This window comes from Gobio gobio (assembly GCF_949357685.1).
Source record: "Gobio gobio genome assembly, chromosome: 20".
Taxonomy (NCBI): domain Eukaryota; kingdom Metazoa; phylum Chordata; class Actinopteri; order Cypriniformes; family Gobionidae; genus Gobio; species Gobio gobio.
The window spans coordinates 20,039,728-20,052,096 of NC_137113.1; the positions used below are offsets into that span (position 1 = coordinate 20,039,728).

General features: G+C 36.2%; 1 protein-coding gene across 2 annotated transcripts in view; it reads right to left on the reverse strand.

The window, feature by feature from the left end:
* Positions 1-12,199, reverse strand: part of spata20 (spermatogenesis associated 20) — a 65,076-nt gene extending 52,877 nt beyond the window's left edge. The window contains exons 1-6 of one of the 2 annotated variants that reach the window (XM_079845865.1): positions 11,924-12,199; positions 3,970-4,107; positions 3,749-3,813; positions 3,517-3,671; positions 3,295-3,438; positions 2,109-2,310 (exon numbers count right to left, since the gene is read on the reverse strand). In XM_079845865.1, the coding sequence (XP_079701991.1) occupies positions 2,109-2,310; positions 3,295-3,438; positions 3,517-3,671; positions 3,749-3,813; positions 3,970-4,107; positions 11,924-12,111 (892 nt within the window). In that variant the 5' untranslated portion in view covers positions 12,112-12,199. The remainder of the gene's footprint in view (positions 1-2,108; positions 2,311-3,294; positions 3,439-3,516; positions 3,672-3,748; positions 3,814-3,969; positions 4,108-11,923) is intronic. The other variant, XM_079845866.1, reaches the window with a different exon arrangement.
* Between the last annotated feature and the right edge of the window lie 170 nt (positions 12,200-12,369).

The window sequence follows — 12,369 nt, forward strand, 5'->3', positions numbered from 1 at the left end:
TCTCTTTGTGAGTCTGTTTGGTAACACTTTACAATAAGGTCTCATTCGTTAACATTAGTTAATGTATTAACTAATATGCACTAACAATGAGCAATACATTTGTTACAGTATTTATTAATCTTTGTTAATGTTGATTAATAAAAATAAAGTCATTCATTGTTTGTTCATGGTAGTTCACAGTGCATTAACTAATGTTAACAAATACAACTTTTGATTTAAAGGGGTGGTAAAACACATTCTTTCGAAGGCTTGATTGTGTTTGTGGGGTGCACTGTAACATGTGTTCATGCTTCGTTTTAAAAAAAATTGCATTATTTTTCATATATTTTACCTTTATTCTACACTGCTCTGTCCCTCCTTGTAAAAACGATCTGATGGTTTCCGGGTTCTATGAAGCCGGTCCCTCAAAAATACGCAATGGGCTCAGATTGGTTAGCTGGCCCAGTGTGTTGTGATTCGCTAACCGCCTAGTGCACGTTTGTCAGAAACGTCACGCCCCTTACCTTTACCGGTAGACTGCTTTGGTAGTATTAGAAACAATGGCGTCTATAAAACCATACCAATTTGAGCCCGAATCGGACCCAGAACATTTTAGTGAAGATGATCGAGCAGAACCTGTTCAACCTGTTCAGTCCTCAAAAGTAAAGACTGCGGATCTATAGTGATCGCTACTGAATGGCACCGTTACTTTTGTATTTTTAGAACGTTTATAGCCAAATATCTGTCGCAAGAACTATTAACCCAAAATGAACACTAAACATTGGCTTTACTATAGTAGCCAAATCAAACACAGAACCATGTTTAGCATGCCCGTATAGATAAACAAGCATGTAGATAAACAATACATAAAAGCTCTAATCAAAGAATAATTTACACTAATTCCAAGTTCGCTGTTGAGATTTAAAAAAGGTTTGTAACGGTAGGTGTTTGTCGGATAACGTTAAGTATGAATGAGCATTTAACAAACTGGTTTGCAGAGCCAAACAGCGTTGTCATCTGTTTACTTCCTTGCTACAACATGCAATTAACAATACGAACTATTACAGGAAAACACATCGACGAAAAACAAATCATACTTACAGGTTGTGGCCCGTAAACAGCTTCTGTTTTTAAATCCATCTTTCAGGACAAGCCGTTGTGCGAATCCTGCATTGAACTCGCAAAGATTGTGGAAGCTTTCCTCTGTGAAATGTGCAGCGGGAACCGCGCGCGCCCGTTGTGGATTCACACTGGCAGTGTTTATCTCGTGCAGCTGAACCGCGGCTTGTGTATTGCAAATGCAGACTAATATTTTCCATTATGTCATATTTTCCGGTCTTCTCCTCCGACCCCTGTCTGTCTCATGCTTTGATTTATGATGGGCAGCATATATCTGCTGCAAATGCGACCTGTTCCCCTCTGTCTCATACACACATGCATATAACATGTTGTATGTTAAAAGCACTGCAACCCCCCGTCCCTAGGAAGGCTGAACAAAGTGGACCTGCAATCCGGATGAAATAACAGCGTTTCGTCAGCATTGCGGCAACAACACTCCAGCCTACTAACTATACCACAACAACTCTTCCCCAGCAATACAAAATGGCCTCGCCCCCCTTATTTAATATTCTCGGAGGAGGGGTTTATGTAAATATTGGGACTGGTGATGTCAGCAACCCTGGAGGAATGTCTGTAGTCCCTACCGGCCGTTTGCTGTAGTCCTTAGAAATTGATTTCTTTAAAAGCAAATATCTCCCTTTGCTTTAAACTTTGAACGTTGTAACTTTGCAGATGTTGTTTATGCTCAAACAGCAACATTACACACTAGCTAAAGTTAGAAAAGTGAAATTGTGTTTTACCACCCCTTTAAATAATGTACGAGTAATGAAAATTTTGAAATTAACATTAACTACGATTAATAAATGCTATAGAAGTATTGTTTATTCGTAATTCATGTTAATTAAAGTAGTTAACTAATGTTAACTAATGAAAACGTATTGTAAAGTGTTACCATCTATTCTAATAACAAATTAAATAATGACAAATTAAATACTGACAAATAAAGACAGATGAAATACTGTACAAATTTTGGTGATAAATCCTTTCAATTAATCCAAGTATTTGTTTACCTGGTGAAGGGAACTTCGGCGCCTCTCGAAAACCTCCATATTCTTCCTCATAAGAGTGAGCCAGCTGCTGGTAACATCTGTTGGCAACATCTGGAGCGAATGGAAGAGTTTCTCCAGGGCTGGCAGAGATTTTTGTCCCCTTCCTGAGGGCTTCCAGCACTCTCTCTCCACTCGACTCCAGGGTTTCTCTGTTACTCTGCCACTGAAAAACATAGTATGAAGGTTCTCAGACATTAGAGCACCATAGTACAGGGGTTGTCAGACTTCGAATATCACTGACCCCCAAATATGAGGATAGGGGGACCCTCTTTGTAAATATAATGCAGATATATATTTTCATGCATAAAGACCCTTTTATACTATGAACCTTTTTTAATGTTTTTGAAAGAAGCCACCAAGTCTTCTTATGCTCACCAAGTCTGCATTTATTAGATTAAAAATACAGTTAAAAAAAACATTAATATTGTGAAATATTGTTAAAATGTAAAACAAAATGTTTTATATTTTAATATATTCTAAAATGTAATTGATCCCTTATTTTCCGCAGCCATTACTCCTATCTTCAGTGTCACATGATTCTTTAGAAATCATTCTAATATGCTAAACTGGTGCTCAAGAGACATTTCTTATTATCAATGTTGAAAACTATTTTACTACTTATTAATTTTGTTGAAAACGTGATGGATTTTCTTCTTTGATTAATAAAAAAAATCAATGAAACGGGATTTATTTAAAATATAATTTTTTTTAACAATCTATTTTTTTTATATGAATGCACGCTTTCTGAATAAGTTTTTTTTTTTAAAGACTTCTGAACGGTAGTAAGTATATTATCTGGGAAGTGTTTACTTTCTATTAATTTAATCTTTTTAATGCTACTGTTAGATGTATAATCCTAAAGAAAAACATTACTGTTAAATGGATAAAATAATATTAATAATGTACAATTTGGTAATTATTATTATTACACAGACCCCTTAGCACCCTCTTGTGGCATCTTGACTGAATGAGTAAAGTAAAGTAAAGTAAAGTAAAGTAAAGTAAAGTAAAGTAAAGTAAAGTAAAGTAAAGTAAAGTAAAGTAAAGTAAAGTAAAGTAAAGTAAAGGTGTGTTTCCCCTCAAAAACAAAAAGACTTGAATGAAGGATGAATACACATGTGAGGGAATTTTCAGTCTCAGTTCTTACTTGTTCTATAACTCTTAAAAGCACAGTTTTCAGTCCGGGTCTTCTTCCACTGTCTCTGGGTGGAAAGTAAGTGCCACCTATGAATGGCTTGAGATCTGGTGTGAGCCACACGCTCATTGGCCAGCCACCACTACCACTTGTTGCCTGGGCAGAAAGCATTAATTGTATTTCAATCAGCGTGACACTTTGAAAGTTACAACAATACATTTTACATGTTCATACCTGCACAAATGTCATGTAAACTTTGTCTACGTCAGGCCTCTCCTCTCTGTCCACCTTTATACACACAAAGTTCTCGCTGAGGACTTTTCCAATCTCCTCATCTTCAAATGATTCCCTCTCCATCACGTGACACCAGTGACAGGTGGAATAACCCACTGTAAGCAGTAATAAGATGGTGTAATAAAAAATGGACCAACCATCCAATATGTTTTCAAGTATACCATTATGTTACCTGAAAGAAAAATGGGCTTGTCTTCACTCTTTGCTTTATTAAAGGCTTCTTGCCCCCACGGATACCTGTGAATGAAGAAAGAACAGAAAACACATAAAGGGCTTCACATAATATTAGGAATACTATAGTTTATGTGCATGCTTTTTGTTGATGATTTCTCAAAAAAATGTATCATCTAAACTGTGTTTTACAGCAAGGCTAAAGATCTCAGAGCCCCTCACCAGTCCACAGGGTTGTGTGCATGTTGTAATAGATAGGAGGACTTCTCTTTACTCAGGCGATTGGTATATTTGGATTTTTTTAATCTGTCCAGTCCATCACTCCCTGATGCCATGCTGAACAAAACCGCTCCAGAAGACCTAAAACAATGAGAGAATATAGCTGTGGTAAATTAAATTGATACTGAACTGCCCTAACTGAGAGCAACTGACTAGATGACCTTAGTAAAGGCAGGACATAATAAAAAACAAAATAAATTTAGTAGAGATGAAATGCAATGTTTCTTTTCTTCCCATTAGTGACATGCGAGTGAAACTATGGAAGTGTGTCTCCGCCACAGAATAAAAAATAAAAAGGTATTTGCAACTTTTTATCTCACAATTCAGACTTTTTTTCTAGCAATTGCGAGTTTATTTCTGTGACTTTTTTTCTCAGAATAGTAAGATATAAACTCGCAATTGCAAGTTATAAAGTCCAATTCTGAGGGAAAAAAAGTTTCTCAGAATTCTTCAGCGGTTCTCAGAATTGCGAGTTTATATCTCACTATTTTCACTTTATAACGCGCAATTGTGACTTTATATCTTTATATAAACTTGTTTATATAAATTATGACTTATATCTCACTATTCTGACAATTTTTCCTTGCAATTGCGAGTTTATATCTCACTCTTCTTACTTTTTATCTCAGAATTGTGAGATATAAAGTCGCAATTGCGTGTTTTAAAGATATAAACTTGCAATTCTGAGAAAAAAAGTTTTTTTCCCTCAGAATTGGACTTTATAACTTGGAATTGTGAGTTTATATCTCACTACTCTGAGAAATAAAGTCAGAATTGCGAGATATAAACTCGCAATTGTGAGGAAAAAAAGTCTGAATTGCGCCATATAAACTCACAATTGCGAATTTATATCTTGAAAATCTGACTATTTCTTGCAATTGCGAATTTATATCACACAATTCTGACTTTATATCTCGCAATTCTGACTTTTCTCGCAATTATCTTTTAAAATATTTTATTCTGTGGTAGAAACAAGCTTCCATGTGAAAAATTAGGGCGGGACTTTGTATGGGTGGGTCCATTGGAAATTGATTGGATCGTTGGATCATTAAGTTTACTATTGCTGAGTGAGATCTCAAGTGCGGAGAAGGCGAAAGGAAGGTCGTTGGCGGGAAATTTGTTTTGGGGAAACATCAGGACAAATTAACAGGTTCTAAAAAGGACAAAAACAGAAAATAGGTGGACATAATGGACGGATCTTCGGATGATGCTAATCAAGATATGGAGTTCCAAGAAGCATGATATAATAAAAGGAAAAAAGGAAATAACATGGGTGATGAGTCTGAATATGAGAAACTATGTACAAGTAAAACCAGGGATACAGGGCAAAGGATAAAAATAAATAAAAGTTATTATCACATTTCGTCAAACAGAACAATCCATGCATCCTGTTAAAGGGATAGTTCACCCAAAAATGAAAATTCTGTCATCATTTACTCACCCTCAAGTTGTTCCAAACCTGTATGAGTTTCTTTGTTCTGCTGAACACAAAAGAAGATATGTTGAAGAATGTTTGTAACCAAGCAATAGAGCAACCATTGACTACCATAGTAGGGAAAAAAAAACTATGGTAGTCAATGGTTGCTCTATCTGCTTTGTTACAAACATTCTTCTAAATATCTTCTTTTGTGTTCAGCAGAACAAAGAAACTCATACATGTTTGGAACAACATGAGGGTGAGTAAATGATGACAGAATTTTCATTTTTGGGTGAACTATCCCTTTAAAGGTCCTGTTCTTCGTGATCCCATTTTTCAAACTTTAGTTAGTGTGTAATGTTGCTGTTAGAGCATAAATAATACCTGTAAAATTATAAAGCTCAAAGTTCAATGCCAAGCGAGATATTTTATTTAACAGAAGTTCCCTTTCAAAGCCTACAGCGAACGGCCGGTTTGGACTACATCCTGGTACTTCCTGCTTTAATTACGTCAGTAGAACAGTTTGTTGACTAACCTCCGCCCACAAGAATACGCGAAAAAGGGGGCGTGGTCTTGTTGCTCCCTCGTGGAGAAGAGGAAGTGTTGCGTTTGGTTCGGTTCGGTTCGGTTCGGTTGCGTTTGTCGCCTTGTCGTCCAGACGCTGTTATTTTCATCCCGGAGTCAAGTCACCTTTGTTTGGCCTTCAGGGGCTGTAGTTTGAGCGCGTTCATCTCCCCGTTATGGTAAGAGGCGTGACCTTCCCGGGCAACGTGCCCTACGCTGCTGTCGAATCACAACACGGGAACCGCTGGCACAATCAGAACTCGTTACGTATTTCTGAAGGAGGGACTTCATAGAATGAGGAAATTCTCAGGCCGTTTTGAGGACAGTGAAAACAGCGGTATACAGATAAGTAAGTTGTGTGAAAAATACTGTGTTTTTTTACACATGAAACATGAACACATGTTATATTGCACAATGTAAACACAATCAAAGCTTCAAAAAAACACGAAAAACGGGACCTTTAAACTATCAAAAGCAATAGAAAAAGAAGTGGGATCAGTGAAAGGGGCAATTGAAGAGTCTTGATTAAGTGTAAAAATGAAAATTAGAAAGCAAATATTCTAAAACTGAAAACACTAGCTGGTGGTAAAATAAGTTGTGGTGGAATAAGTGGCGTTATTTCAGCAGTGCCCTTAAATGTAACTATGGAAGAACTAAAAGGAAACTTGATTGGAGGCAAAGATTGACGACATGGAAAGATAATGAAAAGTGTGATAGTCTTTCTGTGCAGATACACTTTGAAGACAACAATCTACCAGTCAAGGTGAAGCTATTGTTTCATCTGTTATGTGGTACGGGAGTATGTACCCCCTCCTTTGTGTTGTTATAAGTGTCAGCGCACAGGGCATACTGCTGCTGTTTACAAAGGGAAAAGCGTTGTTCAAAATGTGGAGGAGAGCATGAATACGGGAAGTGTCAGGAAGGAGCAGAGATCTGCGGGGAGGCTCATGAAATCCAAAAGGTAAAGTCCACCCAAAATTTAATATATGCAGAAGCGGCTCGCAGAGTGAAATATGTAGAAGACACAAGAATACATTTTGGACCGGTCCGGCGCAAACCTCTCAGAATGACAAGTCAATGAAACAGCTGAACTTGTTAAAGAATGACTCAAATGACAATATTAACATGAGCAAAACTGATTTTGTGGCGTTTATCCGTGCAGTGGTGAATGGCACTGGGCAGATAGAAAGAAGATCTGACAAAATAAAAATGGTGGTACAATGTGCAAACAAATTCTCCAACTGCATCAGTATATCAGCAGAGCAAGTTCACAAGATACTAAAATCTAAAGAAGGGGGAACAGAAGGTAGTATAACAACAAGTTATGATGCATCTCAAACTTTAGGCTGAATGGCTATGAGGTAATAAGGAAGGACAGGATTAATGGTAGAGGTGGAGGGTGTGTAACATTCATAAAAGAACATGTGATGTGATATATAGACAAAGAAATAATGAAGGTAATTCAGAGAGCATATGCATAGAAATAATAGGTACACAGGGGGTAATCAAAGTGTTACATTTATATAATCCATGTTCAGAATTAACAATAGATATCCTGAAAAGTGCCATGGCAGAAAAGGCAAACAAAATGATTATAGGCCTATGTGGTGATTTTAATGCTCACAATTTGATTTGGGGTAGCAGGAGTACAGATAAAAAATAAGGAAATAATAGAAGAGTTCATGGAAGATAACTCTTTAGTTAGTATGTTTAAATGATGGCAATCCAACAAGAATAGACATAGCAAGAGGTGGAATGTCATGTTTGGATATCACAATAGCTTCGACATCATTTTCCAGTGACATGTGAAATTCAAAATAAGATTCAACTACAAAAATGTAATTATGGTGTAAGATGGATATATAAGAAAGGAGATTGGGAAAAAACGTCAAATGTTATGTGAAGAACAATTCAAAACTCTGTCAGTAGAGGGTAGTGTTGATGACAGATATAATAAAGTAGTGAATGGCATTTATTTTGCAGCCTCTCAGTCTATCCCGCTATCAAGTGGTATAAGTACAAGAAAGAATGTGCCATGGTGGTCAGAGGAGTGCTAGGAATAAAGTTATCTAGACATCTATTGTGGAAATTTGTCATGCCCAGGAGTAAAATAAAAAGACATGAACTTTGCTTCATCCCACGTGCTCTTAAACTGCTTTACAAATAACTTTTCGGTGTTTGATTGTATGAAGTCTATTTCTGCTGGGGGGTTTTCTGTGTATTCGTGCTGTACTACCTCACAGAAGAAAACGATAATATTATTATGTCAGGATTATTTGATTTTACTTGCTTTTTAGCTTGTTTTAAACCAGGTATATAATGGTTGTTTCTGAGTATGTGTTATGTTTGACACATTTCAGGGTTTTGTGCTGCAATATCCTGCCTTGTCAAACCTTAAATAAACCTAAACCTAAAGCATTTCAGATTTTAAAAAGAACACTCACCCCAGAAGCAGTCATAGATTATCAAAGAAAAAGGTTTGTGTAAAAGGGTTATTAAAAGTATAAAAAGGACAGCATGGCAAAACGTTTACGATACAATAGGGAGGGAAAACGAAATAAATGCAGTCTGGCGTATGATAAAGAAGATGAATGGAATTGATAGCTTTAAAAAAATACCTGTAATGGAGGAAAATGGGAAGGTAGCTATTACAAATAAAGGTATGGCTACAATGTTGGCTCAAACATTTGCTAAAGCTCATAGCATTAAAATTTAGATGATACATTCTTAACAAGATGACAACAAATTAAGAATATCTATGGAGATGCTTGCAAGAAAAAGCACGATTTTAATAGTATTTTGGATGACGAGTTTAGTTATTTTGAATTAAAAACAGCAATTAATAACTCAAAGAGTACCACACCAGGAAAATATATGATAAGTTATAGAATATTAAAGAAATGATCACCAAAAGCATTAAAAGCATTATTGGACTTATATAATTATATATGGAACGAGGGTATCCTTCCTAAGCAATCGCTTTACCTCTACACTATGTAAAGTAATGGAAAAAATGAATTACATTTTAGAGAAAAGGGAATTGTTATCAACATTTCAAAGCAGTTTTAGGAAAAGTAGGTCTACAGCAGATGCTTTGGTATTGTTTGAAAATGAGTTTGAAAAAGTTAAAAAAGCTTTTGTAATGAAAAAAGTACATGATTGCAGTCTTCTTTGACATAGAAAAGGCTTATGACATTTTGTGGAGGGAAGGTTTGCTAATTAAACTGAATACAATTGGAATAGGTGGCACATTTTATAATTGGGTTTTAGATTTTTTTATTTGAGCGCACTTTTCAGGTGAAAATTGGGGACGAATTATCAGCTCCTTAAAACATTGTAAATGGTAGTGCAATCAGCCCATTATTTTTTAATTTAATGATTAATGATGTTTTTGATAAAGTAAAAAAAAAAAACAGAAATAGGATTAGCTCTTTATGCAGATGACGGAGCATTATGGAAGAGAGGCCATAATATTAAAAATATAGTTAAAGGCATTCAGGAGTCAATTAAAGACTGGAAGAATGGTCATTGGATTGGGTCTAATGTTTCCAGTCTCAAAAACACAATATGTTATTCACAAAGAACAAGAGGAATGACCATTTAGACCTGAAGTTGGAAAGAGTACCTGTTTTTTAAATATCTTGGTTCATGGTTTGATGGAAAATTAACATGGAAATGAAAATCTCATATTAGTAAAATTGAATCAAAGTGTAAAAATATCTTAAATTGCATGCGTACATGCGTACGGCTGCTTGTCACAATTGGGGAACTAGCCGTAGTGCATTGTTGTGCATGGATCAAGCATTGATTAGTTCTTGCTTTGATTATAGATGTATTGTATATGGTTCGGCAAACAAGTCAAGTCAAGAAAAAATTTGATATTATTCAATCCAAAGCACTAAGAATCTGTTGTGGAGCAGTTAAAACATCCCTTGTAGATGCAATTGGGGTAGAAATTGGAGAGATGCCACTATATATTAGAAGAGAAAAACTGGCAAATACATACTGGGTAAACCTTCAACAATCAGCAAATAATCACCTTACTCGCAAAGTATTAGAGGAGTGCTGGGAATACTCATATGATAAATTTGATTCAATATTACAAATATTTACAGATTTCACTGCAGAGTTAACAGCTATAATAATAGGACTACAGTGGGTCGAACAAGTCAGACCAAATAAAGTAGTAGCTAATATACTATATTCAGCTTTAATTAGTATAGTACATGCAAGATCAGACAGAGAAGATTTATTAATAGAAGTATATTTATCATTATACAGACTGAAAGAGGCTGGAATATTGGTGTATTTCTGTTGGGTACCAGCACATGTTGGGGTAGCTGCCTGGTAAAGAAGTTGCTCATAAACTAGCACAAAAAAGCACTAGACAAGAGGGAGGTGGATGTTAAAGTACCTATATGGGGAAAAAGGAGGCAAAATCGATTTTAAAGAAAAAGTTAATGAATAAGTGGCAAATTAGTAATGGCACAGGGAGATGGTGTTATAGTATCACACAGACCGTATAGGGAGGATAAATTGCCAGGGAGGAAATAGGAAAGAAGAAGTATTGCTCTATAGGTTAAGACTGGGACATGCAGGGTTGAAATCAACACTGGCAATTATGGGGTTACATGAAAATGTTACATGTGTGTGGTGTATCTGAAAATGTATGTCATGTATTATTTATGTGTAGTAAGTATAATATATTGTGTGATGTATTATTCAGTCATTTGAAGAATGGAGAGGATAGAATGAAGAAAGAGGATATTTTAGGAAAAGGTGTAATGGACAGACAGCTATATAGAGCATTAATTAAGTTTATTTATGATTCAGGCTTGGGATTTAGAATATAATATGAGTGAATCGTTAATCCCGCCATGGGGGCTGAGTGTGGACGGAGGAGCTGAACACGCAGCGCCGGATGAAGCTCAATGAAACCTCTATTGTGGGTATGATGAACAATGGTGATGTATGTGGGTTGACAGAGTAAGGTTCAACAAGAAAGTATATCAGATAGATTGTCAATGGCAATGGTCCATTTGTGAGAAGGAAGATTTTAAACTTCAGACTTATCACCGAAGGTTAATTTGCCATTCAGTAGCCTACATTAGGTGGCGATAATGCTCCTTAGGAGTTGATCGCCATTAAACAAGAAGAAGAAACAAGCGATCTCATGTGAGTGACAGGTTGCCCCACACTTGTGCTGAAAAACACATCATCAGAGAAAAGAAGAGATGTCTCTGCAAGAGGGAGGGGAAGCTATTTTTAACGATTACAAGTGCATACAAATCTTTAAAAAAAAAAAAATATATATATATATATATATATATATATATATATATATATATATATATATGATGTGAATGAATAAAAATTGTATAATAAATACTGCAATATCCAATAAAAAATAGCAATTGTCAATTTTTATTTCATGGTTACTTTAATGTGCAAATAGTATGAAATTAAATGAAATCAACAAAAGCAAAACAGCTTTGCTGCTCTTATAAAGTGTCCCAGCTTAGTTTTACAGAGGTTTGTGGGCACTTTTCTGCTCTTACAGCAGCTAAGACCAGCTTAAACTAGCCAGCAAACCAGTTTAGGCAAGGAATGCCAGCTTTTTATTAGTAAACAAAAACACATATCTTTACATTCGTGTTTACTGCATGTAAACACGTGCTGTGTCTCAAATCTTAGTAAGCTGCCTATCTAGACAGCATTTTCTACGCATTAAACGTCAGGAATCAGATTTTGGAAATCAGTGTTTAGAAAACATAGGCATTTAGTCTTTGGGCAAGGTCTCTGTGTTAGCAGTAGTGCTAACGAAGCCAGAAGCGTTTTATAATCGCTAGTTAGAAACGCGATTAGACACGAAGCACTCAGGCTGGGAGAATGACGGTGTCAGAGGTCAGTGCCTACCTGAAGTTGTCCCAGGACAATCTGGTACTGGCAAGCACTGACTTTTGTGGTAGTCCAGAGCACCGGCTCTTATATAAAGTATAATTGTCTTTTCGCAGAAATGATCCGGTGAAGAGCCTGGCCTGTGCGATGTGTTTGGTGGTGGTTGATGATGTAGAAGACCATGCGAAACCCAATCTCAGCATCATAGATGCGCACCAACCTGACCGTGGTGCGGATTCACGCAGGGAACTGTCAGTGGAGTGACCTGAATGTCCTGTAATTCACGCATGCGCCACAAGATGTCGCACCGGATCTGTACAATATCACAGGTTTTAGATGCCAAGGTCCCCCAAATATGATCATCATCACCCCTATCCTAAAATTGAAAAGGCATCTATATAGTGTCTTGTATAAATAACAAATTTATACGGTACAAAAAGTGATATTGTAAATATGTCTAAAAT